The 25,457-nt window shown below is 32.6% G+C and overlaps 1 protein-coding gene across 2 annotated transcripts; it reads right to left on the reverse strand.

The window, feature by feature from the left end:
• Nucleotides 1–4,823: 4,823 nt before the first annotated feature.
• Nucleotides 4,824–24,711, reverse strand: LOC148614087 (uncharacterized). 2 transcript variants are annotated; one of them, XM_088587916.1, is made up of 7 exons: nt 24,214–24,711; nt 23,646–23,849; nt 17,527–17,570; nt 15,326–16,025; nt 14,817–14,921; nt 13,654–13,669; nt 4,824–11,017 (listed from the first exon to the last, which is right to left on the reverse strand). In XM_088587916.1, the coding sequence occupies exons 1-6, from the start codon at nt 24,547–24,549 to the stop codon at nt 13,661–13,663; spliced, it is 1,398 nt and encodes a 465-aa protein (XP_088444042.1). In that variant the 5' UTR covers nt 24,550–24,711; the 3' UTR covers nt 4,824–11,017; nt 13,654–13,660. The 2 variants fall into 2 exon arrangements, with proteins under 2 accessions (XP_088444042.1, XP_088444041.1); XM_088587915.1 differs by lacking the exon at nt 13,654–13,669.
• Nucleotides 24,712–25,457: the final 746 nt, after the last annotated feature.

Raw genomic sequence — 25,457 nt, forward strand, 5'->3', positions numbered from 1 at the left:
CGGTACCAAGCTATGAGACGCACAGACCTATGAAAAGGACAAAAGGCAGTGCTTTTCCGCTTGCATTGCGGATTATGATTGATTGATTGATTTTCTTTATTTCCTCCATAAAAGGAGAGTTCTATATATGATATACTTAAACATATTTACATCTCACAAACACACAGAAAAAATAATAAAAGCTAAAAAAAATAGTTTACATAAAAAAATATGACAGCTTTACAAAACAATAGATTGTAGCTTATCAAGCAATATGCACGATTTATGCTCTCTCGAGTCTCTAGTTGTTCTGTTGTATATATATGCACATAATATTTTTTTTCTTGAAATAAACAATTCCAATGGTCATTTTATATAAGATTCACTAATAAGCATATCAATTTTCATTTAGCTCTATACAAGTTTTTGAGAGTATTTGAAGTAACAACATCCAAAAAGTAGCAATAACTCCAACATGGATCAACAGATTTCCACGAAAATTCAACCGCAGATAGATTTAAAGATGCTTAACACTTTGACCCAGTCAGAATTTCTTTGAACCTTAAACCGGTTTTGGAGATATATGGAAAAAATTTTGATTACTATGTTCTTTTCTGTTACGGTTGCCTTGTTTTTTTTTCAAAAAAGATCCAAAATCCATATTCGACGAAATTTAAAGGATACTGGTAAGAATACCACGAAACAAAATACATCACACACTACTAGTACAAGACTATACATGAAGTACTTGCGAATTTGAGTCTTATATATGCACTCGTCACTCTATAATCTCTTGGATTTCTCACTCTGTAACAATAAGAACGAAATAAGTAGGGACATTACACACCTATACGGACACGTATACATTAAAAGGGAGAGGGGCTGATACGTCAAAACTGAAATACCGAAGCATCAGAATAGAAGGACAATTCAGAAATCGAAATACACGTGCATGAAGAAAACGTGAAAAAATGATTCTTCAGTTTACGTTGTTTGTCTGTGACAGACAGATACGCGACAGCGTATGTCATTGGTGAAATAGTCAATCGCAACACGTAAAGTAAAAGTAGTCTGGTATAAAGTTCAGAGGGTCAATGAATAAATTAATCCAACTTCCTGTTCCTGTATAATGCTAGCTTGCACTTCATTATACATTTAGGAACAGAACTACATGAATTGCAAGCATCAAATCTTGTTTTTGACAGCTATAGATTTATTCTAAAGTATGTTGTTTACATTTTTGTTGTTAATGTTATATAGAAGTTACAAAACATTTGTTCCTAAGTTTGAATTGCGCTTGTGTTTTATATATATATATATATATAAAGATGCATTTAGCAATGTTTCAGTGCTTAATTTAATGTATTATTAAAACCATGAATGAAAACATTTAATTAAGGAGTGTCCTAGATATTGACTTTAGCAGAACCTTAATCGGCAGTATTACGACAGATATTCTTGACCTTTCTTGTTATCTTTAAAAACGGACGAAAACGTTCTTACACGCGTCATTTATTGAAGGGTTGGGATTTCTTTCACTCGTGTGTGAAATACTTGGTTGTCTTTTCACTCATTCCGCTGCGCTCCGCTCGTCAAAAGACGGAATTTCTCACACTCGTTGAAGAACCTATTAAACACAGACGTCGACGTAGACAACGGAATAATAGAGGTTCTAGAGACCCTGAATCGCTCATCTTGCTTGATAAGCTACATTCTATTTTTTGGCAGCAATGCCTTTTTACGGATCAAAGATCCTTAATGTCATTTTGAGCTGTATAGCCTAAGAAACAACTCTACCAACTTTCACTGAAATTCAAATGAGTAATTTCTGAGATTCTTAAAAATTGGGGAAAAAACTTATGTACTTATGTAACAAATGGAAAAATTGTCAACAGACGATGAAAACGACGACGGACGCAAGTGATGGCAATAGCTCACATTGTCTTTGGTCAGGTGTGAATTGTAAAAATATGGTGCACCGGACAAGTGAACACTATCTGCTCCGCCCGGGGCACCCGACACATTACATGTCATTAAAATCCAGTAAGCGCCAAATTTGGTGGGTATTCAGTCTGAAAAAAAAACGTGAAATCTGAGTTAACTCCACTGTGAGGTAAACACTTCATATTGGTCAATAAAGTTATAGTGACGACGTCAACTCAGAGCGTTTTTGATAGTAAACTCGCTCTACACAGAAAAGTCCTTGTTCAAAGCATATGCACGAACTACAGTAACGAATCAACTGTCAAATGTATACTAGACTGGAGATTGTCAATTAGAAAGTGTAAGTTTAGTCAAAACCTAGAATCCCTTTTATAATAACATTTCGATTTCAAACGTCATTAATTATCTATGTAAAATTTAAGGTCTAGATATTAAGTTCAAGTAGGATCGTTAAAAATATATACTAGTATATATATGAAATGGTATTCATACAAATAACCTAGTTTTAGGATAGGCATTCTCTGAATTCGTTAATTGTTCTGCCTCATTTAGAACTTTGATAATTTTTTATAAATAACGTACGACATACAATTAATATATACCACCTCCCAAGTCTTATTGTACATAAGTAATTCACCCTCTTCACTCAGTTTGGCAGAAAGCATCAAAGAGCATAGCATCATTAAAGACTTAAACACATAATTAAGGAACAATGATCACCATAAATTATATTGAATAACACATTTAGTGGTAAGTACTCAGAAAATGATTTGAAAAAGCCCAATATTAATACTTCACTGTTTCCCATATCGAAAATAGATCAATGATCTATTTACAACTATGCTATTTTGAACAATATTTTTGGCAAGAAAAGTATTTTATCAAGAGATGATATCTCTAGATAAACACTGGACCTGTTTGCACTTAAGAAAACTAAACAAATAATTCAAGTCATAAACAAAGACGCACAACGCCTACACCCTATTAATTACTAGTAAGCTAAAGGGGTATGACACTATCAATTACCTCGGTTATTAGCCGGGTGTGGGAAATTGTACGTCCTGGATGTACTGTAACATCTGTTCAGCCTGAGGTGAAGCCAAAGGCTTTCAGATGGAACTATTTTCATTCAACCAGATAATAATGTAGGTATATGGATTTATCATCGGCTTACACCGGTATGAACGGCTAAACGGGTATTCTTTTGTCATCTGAATTGGAACGCCATCAAAACTGCACAAAGAAATTAAGATTTTATATGCTCAAAATGACGAGGATGGTGTCTTAGGTATTAATCTCAGACTTATTGGGTTTTAATACCTTTTATTATGTTTCGCATTTTTTCTAATAATGGTAAAGGTGGAATGGCATACATAGATGAACACAAAATTCTTCAGATAAAAAGAACAGCAATATGCCATTCTGCCTAAGCAACGTGCAAACAATCCCCCACGATGTTCAGCAATCATTCCAGGGTTATGGGATTTGTACCAATGTGTAACCAACCAATCTAGAGTCCGCATTTTTTTCAAACCTGGAATGAAACTAGTGTAATATATCTAACGAATCTCGTGTAGCAAGTTATTCATTGCATCCAACACCACAAAACTTATCAACAAAATAATTCTGTAACACGGAGTAATCAAGGAAACCAAGGTTATAATGGTAATCAAAAGAATGTAATACAGGGACAAAGACCAGACATGGAAAACAGACATACACAGCAAAGGACATAAAATAACTAAAATCATACATACAAAGTAACAAAAGCAAATGAGCAACTCGGACTCCACTAAAAACTGTGAAACTGTGAGCATGGACCAGGTGTACCGGCAGGATAAATTCAGTCAAATTTCAAAATTACATAACAATTCAGGTAAATTTACCGTTACATTGAAATGGAAAGATATTTCCTCTCCATGCACGAACTTTAAAACTGATTATGAGTATTGAGTTCAACATAACGTTACACCTTTTCTTAACTAACTCCCATAATAAACCAATAAATGGGTCTGTAAAATCCAGTCATGAACCCGTTATAGCTACCAATACTGCAAAACATTCATAGTGTGAGCATTAACTTGATGATTCAGTGCAAGTTGTCAAAATATTTAACATGTGCAGGATTGACAAACTCATTTGGTTGTTTATCCTTTAGTTCTGCGTGTATTTCTGTAATTTCTCTGTATTGTCCGTTCGCATAATCTCGTCTTTGCACCTGGATTATGAATTTTCTTTTTCCCGTTTCGATCAGGGTACCATTGCTTTCCCTTTTCCAAAACGAAGAAAGACTGTAGTTTGATTTCAACAAGATTTTCTTTTAATGCATTTCGATAAAACCAAAATGTTGGTGTGGCATTACTGTTTAAATTATGAATAAACTGGTTCCCTGTACACGTGCACCATACTATTGTATGTTATAGTTGACTGCCTCTTGTTGCAGTCCTGTACTGTCTGAGTGTATAATAAAATCGGTCTGTCTGTAGATATTTTAACGTGGAATTCTTGTCAATCGAGCTTCAAGTAAAGTCCACGTGATTTCACATGAAACTTTCCTGATTTTCACGTGAAATTCACTTAACATAAACTTCATGTGCAAACCACATATAATCGATTCACACGAGAATCACAAGTTCTTTTTGCTCAATTCAGGTGAAAATTGTTCCTGTGTAGTGTCATTCGATTATATTATATGCTTGTAAGTGGTACCAAGTATAATATAAATCTAAAAATTCAAGACTTGACCAACTTCTGGTATGAAAACTATTTGTGTTGGGTGAGATGTTTGCTTAGTGGAGAATAGAAACATGCTGCTAGTACGACATTTAAACATCAATGTAACAGCCAGATGTATAAACAATGACGTTGCATTTCCAAATATTGGAAAAGATGGAAGATAGTTCAACATTTAACGGTTTTATTGTGTTACTCCAGCTGTTTGACAACCTGAACACATTCTGTCACAACCATCTTATCACAAAAAAAAACATGAATGCTACAGGCTTAACAATAAAATACCTAACTCTAAATAGCTTAGTGATCACCTATTACATGACTTTTTTATGAACACATTATCTTCACAATCAAAATACAGTTAAAAATGAAAAGCATTTTAAGTGAGACTTGTCATACTAAACTCTGTTAAGCATAAAAACATAAAGTTCTAACCTGGTTACAAGTATAACATTCAAATCACAAGTAAAAAGAGACTGAAGATATATTAATGAGTTCATCAGATAAAAATCACAGATCATATTAGAAACATCAAACAAAAACACTGAGGCAATAACCACTATTTCCAGGAACTGGTACATTCCACTCAATGAAAATGAGTTAAAAGTGCACCATCCTTAGGCATTTTTAAACGTCTTTGTTCCAAGCCACTTTTTTTATAAAAATAAAAAGGATAGAGGGGTAGTTATTACTTTTTTCCAATTAATTTTTACTGCTTTAAAATTGGTAAGCGTGTTTAAATTTCTAAAGTAAAAAAAAAGTTTGTATTCTATTTATTTGCCCGATTAAATTGAAAAAAGCATCCTTAAAAGAGATAAATGGGTCGGCTTGATAATCAATAAATTATATTAGCTCGTAGTTTGAGCTATATGCCAGTACATGTGACAATAGCCATTTGTACAATATTTCTTCTAAATTGGAACACTTTCTTTAACATAATATGAAATTCACACAATCGCCTATCATTTATAATTTTTTTTATACAGAAAAATAAAAACATAACATTTAACACAGAATAGTTACATTTAAATTATAATTAACATGGCCTAATTTTTAAGTTCTTTCACTCAGATCCCAATGTTTTCTTCCATTCTTCTAGGCTGTACATTAACTGCCATTGCCTGCTTTTATTTTATAGATACCAAATTACTAACTTCAACTTTTTGGGGAGTTAAGAAAACTTATGATTTCAATTAACATTCTCTGCATTTAAAACAACAAACTAAAATATGAACTTTTGGCTTCCATTTTTGCGGTATTTTAGTTTTAAAAGCTGACCGTCTTGTTACTCTATGTTAAAGACGGAACTATTAAATGAAAAAATGTTTTACTAGATTTATCTTTATAATCCCTAGTTTCTGCAGCTGAGTATGCTATATATGCACCAATAGTATTGAATAAAAGTAATTGCGTTATTAACAACGTAAATCATTGCACATCTAATTTTAATACTAAATCACAGTTTATCTGATTGATATTTTGCTGGTTTGTTTACTATTTAATACAAAAACAAAATGTACGTGAACACAATGAAATATACTTCATACATTGTCTATTTCTAAAAATAACATCAATGCAACATTATATTTCCTGTAAATAGTATTTTCAGAAACTGGTTTGGACTGTTTGATTCCTCTACAGAAATGTATCAGGCGATGAGCCAAATGTAAAGATCAAATGACATTCAACGCCTGGCTCAAATGAAAATTGTTGAACCGCAAATCAGGTATGAAATTATGGACAATTGCATATTCAAAAATATAACACCCAAGTGTTATAAGGTTGAGATGAAAAACACATAAGCAGTTGCATTTTAGACCATGATTTTTTCTTTGTTTGAAATTGAATGATAATTATTCTCACAGAAAAAATACATTTGAAATTGATGAAAAATGTCATGAGAGCAACTTCCATGAAAATAAACAATTTAACCAAATAATTGAATAAAATTGTCTTTCAGCCATGAGATTACTACATTTGGATATACAGACTGACAAACAGCAGTATACCATAAGACAGCCATTTACAAACTAAATAAATAATCTAAAAAGTTAAAGGAGGAAAGCATAATTAAATGAATGTTTCACTCATTTGATAAAATCAACACTACTCGTCTCAAGTTACATACATTTTAAAGAGCTATTTGATCGTATCAATAATTGATAAGCAATGAATTATTGAGTAGCAACAAAATTTAAGAAACAACTGACATTTAAAATTCTGTTAAAAGCAAGATGACTTGATAGTGCAACACATACATTTTGAAAATAGTGTCTAATCTAGATTCTTCCAACGAAGAATAATAATAAAATTACCGAACTAATAAATTCTAAGCAATAGTCAAAAAGGAAATTCTGTATAACAATTGGCAATATCAATGTAAAAATCAGAAAGTTGGAACCCCGACCCCCCAATGGTCCTGACTTGGTGCAGGCATTGCTGATGAATATCGTGGGATAAACAGGCTTTATAGCATTCTTAACCTCCCACTTCTATTTACGGTTAATTATTTCCTGTATATTACAATAAAATCAGACATCAGAAAATTTGCGTAAGTTGGTAAAAAGTACAGAAGATATGGAGAGTAATTCATAAATGAAAATTGCCAAATTTGATAGGGAAAAGGAACTATATACAATCAAAATACCAATAAAACAAGAAGGTCCCAATGCAATGAAGCAATAGAGAAAAGATGCCTTTAAAATAAGTCTTGAACTTCGTGGGTAAGTCGTATAAAGTTCAAGATGAAAATAATAAGATTTTAGTAAAAAAAAAGAAGACTGTTAATATTATTAAAATCCATCAGCTGTATGATTAAGTTCGGGAGTTAAGCTGGGGGAAAACTGTGGGGCAGATATATGTACAGACAGCAGTGAAACTTGTACATCTGATGTCTAAATACTTACAAGTTAGAAAAGTGACAAGGCTTGCCACTGCTGCAGAAAAAAAAACAGCAAAAAATATTTATATGAAATTAAACTTTATATATGTGTATTAAAAAATATTTAATAATACAACAAGACAAATTTAATTTCTATACATATCAAAATATACTTATAAAAATTGTATAGTTTCTTCTCATTAAAACTAACTGTCATGGAATATCATTTAATTATGCAGAACAAAACTCACAAAATCTGTAAACAATCAAATTAAACTAATAAAACACACTGTAAAGAAACAAATATTGGTCCAGCTGTTTGCGTGGAATGTACACGGTCTGAATTGCAAATCTTTTTAAATTACTTGAAGAAATAATTACACAGTTTCAATGTGAAGACTGTCACATGCATTAAAAAAATTAAATCCAAGAATAAGTTTACAAAACCAAAAATTACAATCTTACATACCACTATTGATCCTTTTATCACTTTTTTAGAAAAAAAAACAGTAATATATCTCTTTTATACAGTGAAACACATGACCATTCGTGAATGAACAAACATTGTTAAATTATATTCTAATGATCAAAATTCAGACAAAAGCTCAATAAAAGATACCCTTGGCTCTACTACACCAAAATCAAGATATACACAGAGCCATCACACAGAAAGTTGATGTCACTAAAGTCTGACAGCAAATTCCTCAATATGGCAAACTGTCACCTGGTCCATGCTCAAAGTTTTTAGTGGAGAAAGAGTTGCTCATTTACTTTTGTTACTTTGTATGTATTATTTTAGTTACTTTATGTTATTGGTTGTGTTTATCTGTTTTCTATATCTGATCTTTGTCACTGGATTACTTTCTTTTGATTTCCTCTAGAATCATGGTTCCTTTGATTACTCTCTCATAATATCAAGTGGCTATGAAAAGTAATTGTAAAGAAAACTGTAACGGGAAAGATGTAGATAGAACAGGCCTGACACCACGGTCACTATACAAAAAGCTACTTGCATAAATGAACATGAGTATCCTTCTTAGTTACCTTAAAACAAGATACAAAAGTAAACTGAATGCCCTTACAATATATATTCTGGCCTGATAGAAGATTTCTTATATTAAAAAAAGGAAAATTTACAACTGTGAAAAATTGTCATAAGTCAAAAATATTTTTCAAGGAGAGAAAGAAGATTTCATTCACAATTAATGACTTCTCCTTAACGACTAATAAACTTTAAATTTAAAGCAAAACTTACTATTAACGTATATGGATGAATTATACATTAATAGGGAGACAAATATATATCTTAATTGGTCTCCATTACATATTTGTACTATCACATATAGAGATTTTAAAACAATATAACAATTATTTACAAAGACTATTAATTCAGATCATTTGTGTAAAAATGTGTAAACTAATTTGGTCCAAAAATTTCCTTCCTAAGTCAAGGGAATAATGCCACTTTTAATTTTGTAGATAAAGTCATAAAATTAAAGTATGGATGTATAAATATATATACAAGTGTAAGACAGTTACTTAGCACTGAGTATGAGCTATACTCATAAAGGTATATAAGAATTAAAAATGGATAAAATGTGAATATTGGCCAAACTAAATACAAATAAATAAAATGGCAAAAAATAAAAGAAACAATTATAGGAATTTCAACAACAAAAAATACATAATTTCTCTGGAGAGGTCACTCTTCATTGCAAAGGAAAATATCACTCCAACATAACATTAGTTTTCTTATACACATGCATGGAAATAATTTAAAATTAAAAGTTAAATCTTTTTTAATGTAAAGTTTTTAAAGGGAGATAACCAGAGCAAACCTGTATCTTTAGTTTAAAATATGAGATCAGTTTATAGTAGACAGGTAATTAAGAACAGTTAGAAATTACTATATAGCATGAAAGTACTTGTATTTTTGTGTACCAATTTTTAGAGGAAATTTAGTTGATTTTTACAGTATAGTGGGTGATTTTTGTTGAGTCTTAATTTTGGTGTCTTTTAGCAGTCTGTCTAAATTGAAAATCTTGAGCACTTACTGCACAACTTAGCATATGTAAAAACTAAATAAGTCAAAAACTATCATTTACCTTTTTGCCTTAAAATCGCAAAATTTTACACCCTAAAAAATAACCCACCATATGATATTTGTTCTTTTGTATATCTTTGTTTCCCACTTAAGTAACACTCCAGCTAAGAATCATGCAAAATATGATCCATAGGTGAAAAGCCTACATATTTTTATCTCTGATATTTTGTTTAAATTGCCATAGTAAACAGAAATTAACAATTTGGTTTTGCCTATAACCTGTGTTCTTTAGAGATAAACATTATAAAGGATGCACTGTAGATTTAAAAATTAAAGGAGATAACTCTGTAAATGACACTCAAGTATAATAGAATCTAATTGGATTTTCAATGTTGATTATCTCCTAAAAGCAGGCAGACTTGAATGAATAATTACTTATATCATAGTATAGACCCACAAACAACTTAATTACAAAAATAAAAATATGTAGCCTTTTTGGGGTGTATCACATTTTTTTTTCAAATTTTGCATGATTCTTACAAAAACAGCAACTTAAGTTGTTCAAACAAAAATCAAGGTACCCTACAGCTACAAATATCAATACAGTAGTACTACACTGCATGTATTCTCTCTATAATAACAATGGAACAACAGTTCCATTTTATAGGTGGGCTAGGTTTAACAAAAAATTATCCAAGGGCTTTTTATACAGTTACTGCAATTTTTATATTTCATCCCTTGCTTTGAACTCTGACCTTTCTCTCTCTCCATATATATATATATCATGAATCAGGTGCTGCATTTTCATTTTCATTTTTATCTTATCCCACTCGCTCGATAAAAAATGAAATGTTCTCAGACCCAAAGACCACAATAGGTTATTATGCCTCATATATTTATCAAATATTAATTCATAACACATTTATAACAGCATACATTTCTAAATCATCTATTGAACAATAGGCATGCGATATTTAGAGCAGTCATTATACAGCTGATGGCACACATTACAATATTTGAGGGACAGCTTCAAGATTCTAGGTAAGGGTTGTTAATATACTAATTGCCAAGTGAGTGAGGTGTTAAATTAAGGGGGTGAAAAATCAAGACTTCATGCACAAAATGTAGAACCCCTCAAAATCTCCAAATGCATGTTGTGGAATTTTGAATGGTAAAATTTATGTTAAATTGTATTTAACAGCATGATAGCCAAGCTTGCTGTTTTATCATTACTAAGACTAAACTTATATGGAGAGCACCAAATTATGGATACTATATTAATGATTACACTGGTTATATAATGTACTGTAGGCACGACATTATATTTGCTGTAATTGTGTGGGTTAGACACGAGTGCTGAGCTGGGATACAGTTCGTATCAAAGCATGGTTTTCTACTTGTAGTTTCTGGTAATCCTCATCCAAATCTTCAAGATCCTGAAAGAAAAAATTGGTTCATGTAAGTATGAGAAAAAATATTCTCCTAAAGGGAATATTCGCCTTATGGCAGTCTTACTCTTATATTAATACATTTTTTATGTACCATTTAGTCAACACACATTTATAATTTATTGTAAGTCTCTTGTATCAGGCAGTGGACAAAACATGGTAAATATTTGTATGAATCCCTTTTTGTGCAGATACTCTGAAGCTTAAAACGAGATGATTTTATGGTTTCTTTGAAAGAACTGCAAATGGATATATTATAAGGAACAGTTAATTCAAACACTATTGAAAATTGTACCAAGCTTTGCACTGTACTGTAGAAATCAGACAGAAAACCATTTTGAGTTGAAATACAAATGTATTGTCATATAAATACATGTGTATTTAAAGATATCCTTGCAAAACATTTTCAAACAAGGCTCAAATGTGCTTTGTCAAAGACCTTTGAAGACTTCAAATGGAAAGTCCACCAAATGTAAACTGAAGGCCCTCAACTGCGTTTGTGATGTTCATGCAATATCATAAACAAAATAACTTGTATCTATAATGGAGCAATTGATTTTTAACCAATCATCTGTCAAAAAAAGTCTATGATTGGAACACTTTTTCTGACATATTTGTGTGAGAACCTGATTTCTACTATGACTGACAAGTCAAGGGAAATAACTCAATACTTACATACACTATAACTTGAAATGGAGATAATTTGGGAAATACTTCAAATGAGATATAAATATTTATTATAAAATAAAACTAGCTATTTAAAACATTCCCAGGAAGCAAATGCCAACATAATAACAGAATATTCTGAATTAATTCACACTAAGGATATCATGTAAATAAAAGGAAGTTGAACAAATTTAGTTCCATGTGCATTGTTGGAAAATATGCAAACAAGAACATAAAAACAATAATGAAAAGCACAATGTTCAAAGTCTCATAAATCTAAAACAGAAAATTTGGATAGTAAAAATACCCAATGAAGAGGATCTACTTTTAATACTGTAACTAAAATGGAAAGAATGCTCATCACCCTTGGTCAAATTTCTTCATTGAGGCTGGTAATGTTCCCAATGGTTCAAATTTACTGGACTTTTTTGCATCCTATATAAAAGGTCCATAAGGAGAAAGTAAAATGTCCTATATAAGAATAAATGTAAAGTTTGGTAGCTAAATGAAATTTCAATGGCCCTACATCAGAAATTAAGGGTCCTGGACCTTAGACCACCACTAATTGTGGAACCCCTGAATTCATTTGTATTCAATCAAACTGGCAACATGACACAGGAATGATGCTAACAAATAACATCAAAATAAAGAAATATATTTGTCTTTGATTCAGATCAATTTTGAGGGCAATTTGTCAACAGTGTTTCTGTGTCAGTCTTCACTTTTAGATTCTTTTGCCCTGGGCAAAGGCCATAAAGTTGTAAATTTATGCCTCAATCTCTGTATTTTATTTGTATTTACATAAACGTAGTTCCCATTCACCTTGAACATGTGGCTATAGTTCACTTATTTATTATCCCTAATGTTTTTTTTTTTTTACATAAATATTACCCTTTGGTAGACAACTGAATTAGTAGTACAAATGTATAGTCAACTTTCAATATTTCACCTAGCCAATATTTTCTTCTTTCTACTAGATGGTCAATGATAAAGGATACAAATGAATAACAAAGTTGGTTGAAAATGAAATGATAGCATTACAAGTTGAACTAAATAGGGATGCCTAAAGTTGGCATAAGTAATCTGAATACTTAATATGTTGTTCACAAGTAATCACAACACTTCATGATGTCAAACCTAATGAGTATTTCAACTGTTGGCAATACTATATAATGGCCAATCCAGTACATTTCAGTCAAAATCATAACATGGTTGTATGCATTGTCCTGCTAGGTATATCCCCACTCTTACAGGAAGATGACGTCCGAGAATAAGCCAATACTGCTTACAAGTATACCTCATCTACATGTACATGAAGCCACATACCAAATTTGAAATAAGTCCATCTATTAGGAGCCAAGATGATTGTGATGAACTGGTATGATATAAAATGTATGTTTCCAAATTTTAATAATCACATGAACTGGGCTCTCATTTACTGTTGTCACAAAAAAGGAAAGTGAAATTTTGTTCAGGTACAAAATGCACCAATATGTGTCATTTTTTCAGTGGCATTTTGAGATTATATTTTTTGAAGATTTTGATAGATATGTTTTCTGATTATGAGAAAGTATATTTCCATGAACTTTCCTGTGAAAACCTTAATTTATCATGACTGTCCAGAATTCTAGAGGGAAGAAAATGAAATGCCAAAGTGAGCCTTAAATGTGATTCATGTAGCTGGATGAATGGTCATACTTTCATTTAATATACCCTGGTCATACTTTCATTTAATATACCCTATCATTAGAGTATAATTGGGCGTATACATGTACTAATCCATGCCATTCTCAACTGTATTTTTTTCTTTTAACAAAAAAAAAAAAGCATTCCAATAAATAAAAGGAGGCATTAAAATGAAAATTAACTGAATACAAAATATGACAGCAACTAATTTGGAACTAAAATTGAATCTTAAAAAAATACATGCTTGTGTAACAACAAGTTTCATATCTTACCAGTTTATTAATCTTTCTGGAAAAATAACATTTTTAATTCTTTATATGAATTTTCATGTTTGTGTTTTTGACATATTCATACATGGTCTTTTTTGTTAGACATTCAATTATTATGGATAGACAAGTACAAGAAGTGTATGAGAATGAAATGATTTGATGTAAATCTGCTCATTCCCTATTCACCAAATAAATCTTTAAAAAGTATGATAATTTAACAAAATGTGACATGTTCAATGAAGAATTCCAATGTTGTGACATTGCTCCAAGTTTTTTAATACCAGTGCCAGAAATGGCCAGTTGCCTGCACGCCAAATGCTACCATTTTTGTAAAAGGGCGACTAATGGCCAATTGCCCACTCGCCAAATGCTACCAGTTTTGTAAAAGGACAACTAAAGGTTTCCAAAAGACATGAAGTTGCTGGCCAAAAGAAAAGTGTTTAAGTGACTGCTCCCTCGTGCTAGAAAAATTTTTAAAAATCAACGTCATTTCTTGTTTTTATTATTTACCACTTCAATTGACAAAGGTAGATAACTTAGGTAAGTGATCAATTTGTGCCTGGGTGACTCAGACCATGTACAATACGATGTATAGGGGTGTATAAGATATGTGCAAGGAAGGGCTCATAGAAGAATGAACAAAATCTAAAATAAAAATTGTCCTTCTCTATGGTGTTCTTACTTCTAGAATGCGTTTAATTTAGTGAGAATAATAGATTGGTTCAAGTTCTTATTTGTTTACTGTATTAATACAATTTGCCTTTGCTTGAATTGTCTTTGCAAATTGAATGATTATTTGTCAGTTCATTTTCCCAACTTTCAACCTCTACAAATTACATTTTTTTGGGGGCCAGCACCATGCAATTTGGGCCAGTAGTTCTGAATTTTCACTGGCCCAAAACGTTTTTTTCAGGCACTGAGTACTAATAAAATATTTGAGTTTCGTCGAAAATACAGCTTGTATGTGTATTAATTGGGCAAATCCAGGATTTTAGGTTGAGGTGTAAATAAAAAAAAAATGCCAATCTAAGCGAGGCTTAAAAGATTTAGGGGGAGAATTTGTTAAATGCAAAACAAATTTAGGGGGGTGTACACCCAGCATGCCCATTTTTGGATTCAGGCCTGTATTAGGCTTAGGAATGGAGCCGACTTTGCTGAAATAATACCTTATTTAGACAATAAATTTCTCTTTCTAGTTCTTCTATTTTTTGTTCTTTACTCTCCAATAAAGCTTTTAACTGTCTGTTTTCTTCTCTTTCTTCGTCTAATTTCTAAAACAAACAAATTAACTATTTCATATTCAATTTTCTCATCTGTCATGTGACTCATGTCTGCCGTAGCAATCATTCATATACACGTAACTCAGCCTGAAGACAAAAATCACCTTCACTGGAAGAGCAACTTTAACCATTAGGTTTATCAATCTTCAATATACCTTCAGCAAATGAAGTATAGATCCAGATATTTTTAAAAGAAAGGGGTCCAGGTGAAAGGAGAATTCCAGATTACTATTGTTATTTTTACCCCCAAATTGCAAAAAATGACCAAAACTATACATAGAAAGGGGGTGGATTTAGTGTCTATTTGTACCACAGTGCAATAAAATGAACTAAGAGACATAACTCTGATAGATAAAATTGCAATTTTCTTGGATGGTCAAGAACAACTTTTCTACCTTTTCCAGTTTTGCTCTTTCTTCCTTGAACTTTGCCCTTTCTTCATCAAGTTTAGTTGTTGAATCATCAATATTGTGTCTGGGATATCTTCGTTGGTTTGATATGTGTAAGTTATCAGAAAATCTATCACTAAGCTGAGATCCAGTTTGATTTTCAGTGCCAGCATTTCCACGATATGAAGGATTAAACCTTGACCGACTATCCGTGTCACGGTATGTATGTGACTGACTACTGTCACGATGAGATTGTTTCTGATTATCCGAAATCGACTGTGGTTTATTTTCTTGCTCTTGCAATGATTGTGGAAATCTAGAAAGCACCGAAGGGAAAGATTTAGGCTTATTTGATTGATCAGCATCTTTGTTTGCATTTTGATTGGTGGAGAAAGGGTATCGACTCAGCACTGACTGGGCTGTTGTCCGACTATCCTGATCACTTGAAGGTGAAGACTGTTTATTATTACAGCGTGGAGATTCCCACAGCCGGTTACTTCTAGGTGAACTAGGTTTGTTGGTAGATGACACATCTGATGGTGAAATTCTAGGGTATGTCGAATTTGAAGGGCGGGTAGTTTTAGGACTGTATGTATTTGAATCAGTAGACTCAGATTTTCCAATGACCGATAAGTTAGTTTCTGAATGACTAACTGTGCTATCATAGTCTTGGTTGTCTTCAAGGTCAGCTTCTAAATCAGATGGGCTAAAAAAAAGAACAATCATGAAAAATATCTAGTATTTATATCATAAGTACCTGTTACAATATTGACAAATTCACAGGTTTATTTAATACTGTAAGAGTATTATTGTCCTTGGCTTACCAATACTTATGGCTTTAAATATTTGGTAAAACTAAAAATTCAATCTTCATGACTTGTGTCAACTCAATTTGTTAATTTCTAACCATGAAAACTGATACAACCTAATAAAGGTACATTAGTAATAAACCAAATGTAATCTGAATTCATTCCATTGAAAGGCTTCCAAGTTTTTACTGACGAAAAATGATGGGATGCATGTTGTGTGGAAAACAGTTCAACTGTATGCCTCAGATTCCTTGAGGCAGGACATAAAAATAAAAAAAACATCTATAATGAAAGGGATTGTCCTTCCATCATATGCAAATATTTATTTATTTAAATCCTTAAGTTTCTGTCTCAGGCATACGGGGGAAGCAATGTATAAAAATCTCCACTTCGACAGTGCAATTGGAATATTTGTACTAAAACTATCATGGAATTCAGTAAGATTTTCCTTATAATTTAGGTTAAATGTGTTATAATTTCATTGAAATGCACTGCTAATTAACATTTCAAGAGCAGATAAGTCAGTCGAAAACCTCAATTATCTAACATTCTAATTAAAAAAATACAAACCTATCCAGTGGTGCTGAGATGCACGTAAAAGTGGTCATACTTCCTTGAACAATGTTGAATGAAAGTATTTGGAAGACTGGTAGGTACATGTGTTTGACATGCATGATTCTGATTTTTCGCATTTTGCCTGATTCGTACTTAGACTTCTACTTAAAAGTGTACAGCATGAGGGAGGAGAGCCAGATGGATGAATAATCAATATATATACACACACACACACACACACACACACACACACACACACACACACACATACACACACACACACACACACCTCTCAGAATGTGACGACTCTATTCACTATACTGCTCCATTGGATCAAATTGATACAGGGAAGATATATAAACGTATAGAAAGGTCTGAAAAATTCCCAGCGATGTTAGAACTGTCAAATTTGCGAAGCAAATTTTGGTCATTCCCTCCATGGGACTCGAACTCGTACCGCTGTGACATCTATGGCAACACCGCCTGCACTAAATCCAGCGCCCTAGACCACTCGGCTAGCTAGGCTATATAAAAATATAGCTTTCGCTAGCCGGGTCATTCCTCCTCGTAGGATTAATCTAAGGCTGTAACTTAGTACATGATGTATGGTAGTACGGGACAGTTCATCTAGGTGTTATTATGTAGGATAGAGGATCAAATTAATGATGCATGTCACAACAAATCAATATTATACAACGTCTCAGAATGTGACGACTCTATTCGCTAAATTACAACGTCTCAAAATGTGATGACTCTATTCGCTATTTAGCGAATAGAGTCGTCAGATACATACATACATACATACATGTACATGTACCTATAAAAAACTTTTAAAAAAAGTACCTTTTGTTTCTTCCAACAGAATAGACAGCCCTACCACCAAATCTCTGAAAATAAAACCAATATGATAATAGTTCATTCAGTACAATATACATGTAGCTGCCAGTGCTTTGATTGAGAAAAAATACATGTGTATTAAAAGAAGAACCTTTTATACCCAATACTGTCAGGTCTATATATTTGTATGTGCTAGACAGATAAGGTTACTTTTGCCTATCAAATTATTTTTAAAGGCAAAAGGTTGCAATGGCACCCATAAAAATTACATGCACTTTTTACCAGTTAACTTACAAAACCTACTGTTGAGAAATAAAAGGTGTTTCTAAATTTGGATCAGTAACAGTACCTTAAGGTACAATACATGTAGTTTAAATGGTCTATATTTGGTTGAATGAAACAACATGTTAGTGCTAGAAAAATGATGCCCCAGAATTGTCACCTTTGACCTGACTGATTCAACACCAGCATTTTATTATTGTTACAAAATATACATCAGGCACTGTCTTAATACAAATCTCGTTAAAGGTAATCAGACACAGGTAAAAATGTTACCACGAATTTACATCAGTAGTTTAACACAGATAATTATATTAGTCACACACATTTAACATGATTTAAACTAAGTCCTTCAAGTTTCTATAAATTTGTTCCAATTTTTACAAATTTTAAATGATTGCTTTTTCTAATTTTAAATCAATAAAGGACAGGTAAAGGATGTATTATAAATATTTAAGTACCATTCTGTGTAAGAATCAGGCAATTGGTGGCACGATCATATTTTTTCTCAATTTGTTTTTTTTTATCTGCCTCAAAAACATTCAATACTTCTAGAAAACAACTAAAATTTATATAGATTTATCCTGACACAGCTATGACATAGATACTTTTTGACTGCTTATATTGGGAAAAGGTCCTGGAAAATTTCCAAACATTTTCAATAAATCTGACCTATTAATATCTTAAAAAGGCAAACTTTACAAACACTTCATCTTAGATGGTTTTTCTGGCGGTCATGAGGTATAAATACTTAGATAATGCAGTAAGATCTCTATGTTATTTTCCCCTGCATATGCCACACCTTATAGACATTTTGCATGATTCTTAAACAGAGAAGTACTTAAATGGCTATGATTTATAGGCATGTTTATTTCTTGTCTCTATTCAGGAAAATTTTGATATGCTTGAAAGACTGACACTTAATAGTTACATATACATGTATTTACACGTATGATGGTTAAGGGAAGACACACCAGAGTTCATATAAGCCAAGAAGATATCGCACGTACATTAAAAACTTCAAATATACTTGAGAAAAGTTCATATGAATCTATAAACAATAACACGGCCTGCATGTACTTATACATGTGCATGTATAATGCATATATTCATCAAGTTCCAAGTACTTGGTAAACAGAAACCTAAAGGAATCGTCATCTCTAATGAGAAGAATCTACTTATCTACTTAATACCCTGTACAACAAACTACAAAGAAAATAACCCCAAGTGACACATATCATATATATTTTATAGATTTCAAATAAAAGGTATGTACCTCATTGATTATCTCCCTTTAAATATACAATCACTACTGCATTCATAAATCCTGAGCATTTGATGCTACCAATTAAGTTATAGGAGCTAAATAGTTTCTAACTATACTAAGATAGCAGAGCAAACATGGAATATATTCTCAACGAATTGGCAGAGTTTGTCTGATTTCTTCATTTGATTCTCAGCCTAGAAATGTTAAAATTGGCTTCTACATGTATCTGTTGGGTAGATACATGTAGTGAAACAGTTTAAAATTGTCTTAAATGCTATTGCAAACTGACATGGGGGTTAACGGTTAAAAAAAAAATTCCAATTGTAAATAAAACTAGAAACAAGAGGTTTTAGGTTGAAAAGACAGAAATGACTGCAATCATTTTTTCAAGTGATCATAATAGAGTTGAGGGTTACATCTGATGTACAATTATACAATGGTTGTCAGCTAGAATGTGTTTAATAAAGGATTTCTAAGACTGAAACAGAACAATTGAAACAAATTACAACAGCTTTGTGGTATGGACATATGGTTGTACATTTACCATTCAATTTACATATATATATAAAACACATGTTGTACATGTACACTTAGAAACTCTGACATACAACATCATTAAAATTTCATTGTCAGTATTGTGAAATGATTGATGGCCTGCAAATAGTTTAATGTCCATTGGCAGATACGAACATTTCATGCTGCAATTAAGAACTGTATGTTTCATTTTTGATGTTTCGTTGGCATGTAAAAGCATTGACCGTAGCATGTTTTCAATGAAGTGTGCTTGCACTTCATGTCTAAAATGTGTGATCGGTTTCTCTTGTTTTTATTCTATTTTTAGATATACATGTACAACGAAAATAGGCAATACACAGTGATCAGTCTATGGTGCATATATAAATAGCTTCAAGAGGTATTTCATCAATTTGTGAAACATCATGTGTAAAGCTGATTATCCAATAAGATTAGTGTATTCTAATAATACATGTATGCACAGTAAATGTAACAATTTAAGAATGCACCCATTTGATCAATTGAACAGATCATGCTTTGTACAAGACTGACAAGCTGCACTGGATTTCTAATTTTAATGTGCTATAACATACACGTAGAAGCGAAAGCCTGCAAGAAAGTGTGTCTTCACAACCAGACACATTATTCTGACTCCTAGACAACAAATAAGCACTGTATTTATCTCTATTTACTTGGTAGATACATTGTTACTACTGATTTTAAAGTCTTCAGTATGACCTGCTGAGAGATCAAACCTAAAGCCTTTCACACACACCATGTAACTACCAAGGCAGTAAAATTGAAAAAAACATAAGTAACACAAACTACAAGTACATATATACAATGTATTTTATTTTAAGGCCTTTTCCTGGGTTTCTACAATGCAACTTTATATCCCACCACACAAAGTGGCAACATACAATGTATTACCATGTATATGATACCTCAAGGTAGGAAAAACTCAAATTCTAGCCAGCCCTGAATACAATTTTTCAATATATTTACTATATGGCCACATAATTTTTTTCTAAAATTAGCCAGCCCTGCCAAAAAGTAGCCAGTCTTGGGCTGGCTGGCATGCCACTATTTCCAACTCTGTACCTTCCCAGGGTTTGACACCAACTTTTTAGCTAGGTAGCACAAAGGAATTTCTGAACAATAAATTAGGTAGTCCTCAAAATAATACTGCAGCCCTGTCTTTATGTATAGTAAGATTTTAAGAATAAATTTAGGTAGCCCAAAGGACTACCAATTAAAATTTCTGCGAAATCATCTCTCAAATTAGCGTGGCACAGGACTACCAGACTACTGTTGGTGTTGAACCCTGCTTCCAAAAAGCTGCATATCTGTCAATCCTTCTGTCCATCCCCTGCTGGTTTCCAAATGATTACTTGAGAATGGGTCCATACATTGTGTACACTTTTTTTTTAAGCTTTGCTTTGGACAGCTATTTATAGTATCATAAAATACGGGTTAAGTTAAATTTTCAGAAAAATCCAAAATCCAAAATGTAGTTTTTGAGTTAGGCCATTTTGAACATTTTGCCTTCCCTCTTTTTTCATCGTAAAATGGTTGGGTATCACTTAACATTCCATAAATGCCCTATTTTTAAATTTTGAAGATGTGAAGTATTTCTTGCTTGAAGCAAAAGATTCTCATGATTTTTGCACATGCTAGAGTGCAACCATTAAAAAAAATTTCAACCAATCATTAAAGAAAATTCATCTTTCAAAACCCACAATACATGACTTCTTCATGTGCATATGTTTGTATTGTAATGACATTTTGAAACTACAAATAATTATACTATTAGCAAGCTCTCTAAAGGATTATGTAATTCAAACTAAAATTTGACTTGAAATTATCGAAGTTTAAAAATTGATTATATCAAAAAGTTCATTTAATATTCAACAACTGTTACCTGGTTTTATGAACATCTACATTTGCTGATGTAAGCATAATATGATATCCATCAAAACATGCATGTTCATTATAATATTAGATTCTTTTACTGGATGAAAGTTTAAAGTTCATTCAACAAATGGTAAAACACAGGAGCAGACACTGGAGGACACTCACAAAAATCCTCTAGAATCTCACCTGCACCAATAATTCCTTGTTTTTACCATTTTTGGTTGAGAAAATGAGAAAATATTTGCATACAGGAAGATAAATGCCTGGTGTGCCATTCAATTCTGTGTTTTTTCCCTATAACTTCCCTGAAATCGTAAGAGCCAGGTCAGATCCTGACTACCTTGTGGTAAGTAAGTATGCCAACACTATCCCTTATCTGATATTTAGACCAAATAAGTGTTAATGAAAACTTGAAATACTGTGAGCAAGCTCACAAAGCGAATATCCCTAATAACAAATGCAGTTAAATGTACAACCTATAAGTTCATTTATCTCCCTCTGCGGCCTCCAACAGTAATTTTATTCCTTATTGAACATCTACATATGATGCCCAACCTTCCAATAAAATTTTATTAAAATTACTTGAACAGAGTAGGAGGAGTTGGGCTTACAAGGTTTTAACATGTGAAACCATTAATTTAGATTATCTTCCTATGGAGTCTCCCAACAGTAACTATATATTCTTTCATACTCATCAACATATATGATACCCAACTTTCCTGTAAAATTTCATCAAAATCCCTTGAGAGGATGAGGAGAAGTTGTGCTTACAAGAAATGTGGACAGATGGACTGACAGACTGACAAATCAACAGTATACCCCCTCCCCATACTTGTTTCCTATAGCAAATGGGTAAATGAAAAAAAAGACCAACATGATGGCAGGTCTTTAGTTCAACACAGTCCCCACTAATGTTCAAGGTAGGTAAATTCATGGGTTAAATTAGGGTTACATTTACTTATTTAATGATTAAACTAAAAATGTAAAAAAACAAATTAGCCAAATTTCTCCTTAGTATGAAGCACACATCATCAATGTGTATATAAATGTTATGCCAAGTTTGAATAGTACTGGTTCAATACTATTTGATTTCTCATTTACACAAAGTATATAAAGTATCTGAACCGATACATGCAACTAAAATTGTGATCATTATCGATCACCGATCAGTTTCTGATCCATTAAACCAGTGATCGCATCACGTGGCCACAGAGCGGTCACGGTATTTTACAGATTTTGTTATTTCTTTTGTGAATTTTTACACATATTTATATTATGCAATAGATTTAAACATCATTTAATTAATTTTATTTTATATTTGTTTTATTTTAACAAAAAAATACAATATGTGGATTTTTAAATATCTTAAATTTAAGGCAAATTCAATATAGTTGGATATTGGATTCGTTAAAATGGAAACTCTTAAATTTACATGAACTGATCATTTGTCTTTTTACATAACAAAACTGGGATCAGATCGGTCATCAGTCATTGGTTACTGGTCCATCAGCGATCATTCAGTCATTCATCCGTCAAGTAGTTGCGCAAATCAGTTCAGGAACTGCACCCCCTAAGCATGACAAATGGACGGACAGACTGGTGGAGTCAAGTGGCTACTAAACCTGATTTCACCGTTGGTGAAGCAGGTAAAAATTATCTAACAACTTAACTAAAAAGACATGCTGGCATACTTTGCATTTGAAAAAATAACTTAACCCAGAAAAGAAAGATTTACAAACTGTTACATTATCAATGTGTCAAATGATATCACAAATTATCATTTCAATGCAATTTTGTAACATTTCTTTTAAACTGGGAGGTTCTTGGATATTTTTGTGATTCTAAAGTTTCCATGACTTTGACAAATTAATGTTTTGTCACAGCGATCTTGGTTTAAACATCAAAGTTGGTAAATATTTCCTGCATTTTAGACACGTAAAGGAAAAATTATTTTAAAAAAATGAAATGAAGTCATTGTCTCTAAGTTTTCACTTCAGTTAATTCCCACTAATGTGGATAGTGGAGAAATCTACATTTAGATTGATAGTAGTCATGGTAGTGTATGTTTGTACTATGTACCTCTGTGATGTAAAAAAGTTTATTGTGATGGATATCTCCCTAATTTTTAGGATCGATATACCTTGATACTTACATCAGAAGGTGACTGAGGCTGATTATCATCCACTCTTTCATTGTATAAAGCAGCTTTCCGTGCCACATCATTAACGGTTCGGTGTTGTCGTCCTTCTGCTGAAAATGATTCATTGTAGGATGTATTTTTGCGTGTTTCACTAACAGTTTTTAATTCTGAAGTTTCTTCTACTTCATCTTCATCATCCAAAGAGTCTCCAGTGCTCTGTAAATATAATATATAAATGTACATATATATGTATATATCAATTGTATCGGTCTAAAATCCATTTGCAGAAATTTGTTCATTTTCAAAACATTTCAGTACATTTTAATACAGTTTTACAGAGTACAGGGTTGCTCTGTGCTAGCTCTAACAATCAGTATATATGTCATGTCAAAGTACATGTATTTGGTATGGATGGGTCAGGAATGGGTCGACTTCCTTCACCTAAGGACCACAGTCTTGAAGAAAAGAACATGCTGACCAGAAACATGATAATCGGTGATTAATGTGAAAAAAGGGGGGTCCAGTACAAGTGATGTGAGAAGAAGGTACAATATATATTCCTCCAAAACTGCCAGCTTACCTCTGTTGATTGTAGGTGAACAACTCCTGTACTTCTTCTTTTCTCTCTTAGCTTCCTCTTGTCTTTTAGTCCCATCTTGCCTTTATGCTGCAAGTGACTTGGTCTGGTCCTTTTATCTTTTGCTCTACCCATCCCTCCACGGGATGGGGACTCATGATCCCCACTGAAACCATCATCACCATTTTGGTCCCTCTCCGGAGGTTCCTCTCTCTCACTTCGATTAAGGGCACCCGGGAGGGCACCTTTAGCCCTCAAAGACCGTATCTTACTTTTCCGAGCACTGAGATCAAAATCAACTGTGTCTAAACTTTCCTGACTGACAGAACTGGATGCCATTTCCGTGTCAACACAAAGCCACGGCCGGTGTCCTCAATACACAAATATTTACATTACATTAATCAATCGTTTCCAACTGACCGAGCACCTGCTAATTAATTTCTTCCCCATGCTGTGTATTGCATGCCTCGTTTTGGTTAAAATTACACCTGTAATGTCACAGATTGATTACGTCATTTTACAACACACGTATATTAATGAGATAAACGCGGCTTATTTCAAAAGAGAACTGACAATGACAGAAGTGTTTATGTATTAGCATTATCGATCGATAATCGATAGCCAGCTTTTGTGCGGGGGAGGATGACACATCGCTCTACAAGGAGCGACAATGTTTTCATTTAAGGAGAATGTAATTTTCAATTAACATAAATTTACTATGTTTTCCTTGGCCGGAATCATTTAAAATTTAATGTCCCAATAGATTTATCTATATTAAAATCAAAAACACGTGTCATCTTTCGTCATTTATTCGGTTATGATTGTCCTATTTAAATTGTAAGAGTTAGCTTCATGTATACCTGTTTACCTGTTTGCTCTTTTTCTCGTCGTTAAACTGGTAAAACAAATGTCTTTAAACTTGATTAAATCTTATAAAAGTAATAGAAACAATGACATATTAAAGTATTTAAATTAAAAGAATGTCAGTGCGGCGTCAAGAAATCTCGAATCAGTGGGCATACGAACGAAGGTGCCGACTGCATGGCCTAAGGCATGGACCATTCTTACACTGGAAAAGGGGGAGGTAGAGGCTGGGATTAGTTTAGAAAAAAAAATGTTCCAAATTTGAGTAAAAATATTTTTTTAATCAGCCATTATACAGAAAAAAAATAAGATTCAACATTTTCCCTATTACTTGACAATGTAGATTTTTAACCCGGCTGCTGCTGAAAGAAATTATTTTCTCG

This window comes from Perna viridis, chromosome 6 (assembly GCF_037379345.1).
Source record: "Perna viridis isolate PV_CMFRI_1.1 ecotype Kerala chromosome 6, ASM3737934v1, whole genome shotgun sequence".
Lineage (NCBI taxonomy): Eukaryota > Metazoa > Mollusca > Bivalvia > Mytilida > Mytilidae > Perna > Perna viridis.

Coding starts and splice junctions, on each gene's coding strand:
- LOC148614087 (XM_088587915.1), bottom strand. CDS start 24,549: ATGGCATCCAGTTCTGTCAGTCAGGAAAGTTTAGACACAGTTGATTTT. Junction 23,850..24,213: donor TTCACCTACAATCAACAGAG/GTAAGCTGGCAG, acceptor TTATATTTACAG/AGCACTGGAGACTCTTTGGA. Junction 14,922..15,325: donor AAAGAGCAAAACTGGAAAAG/GTAGAAAAGTTG, acceptor TGTTTGTTTTAG/AAATTAGACGAAGAAAGAGA.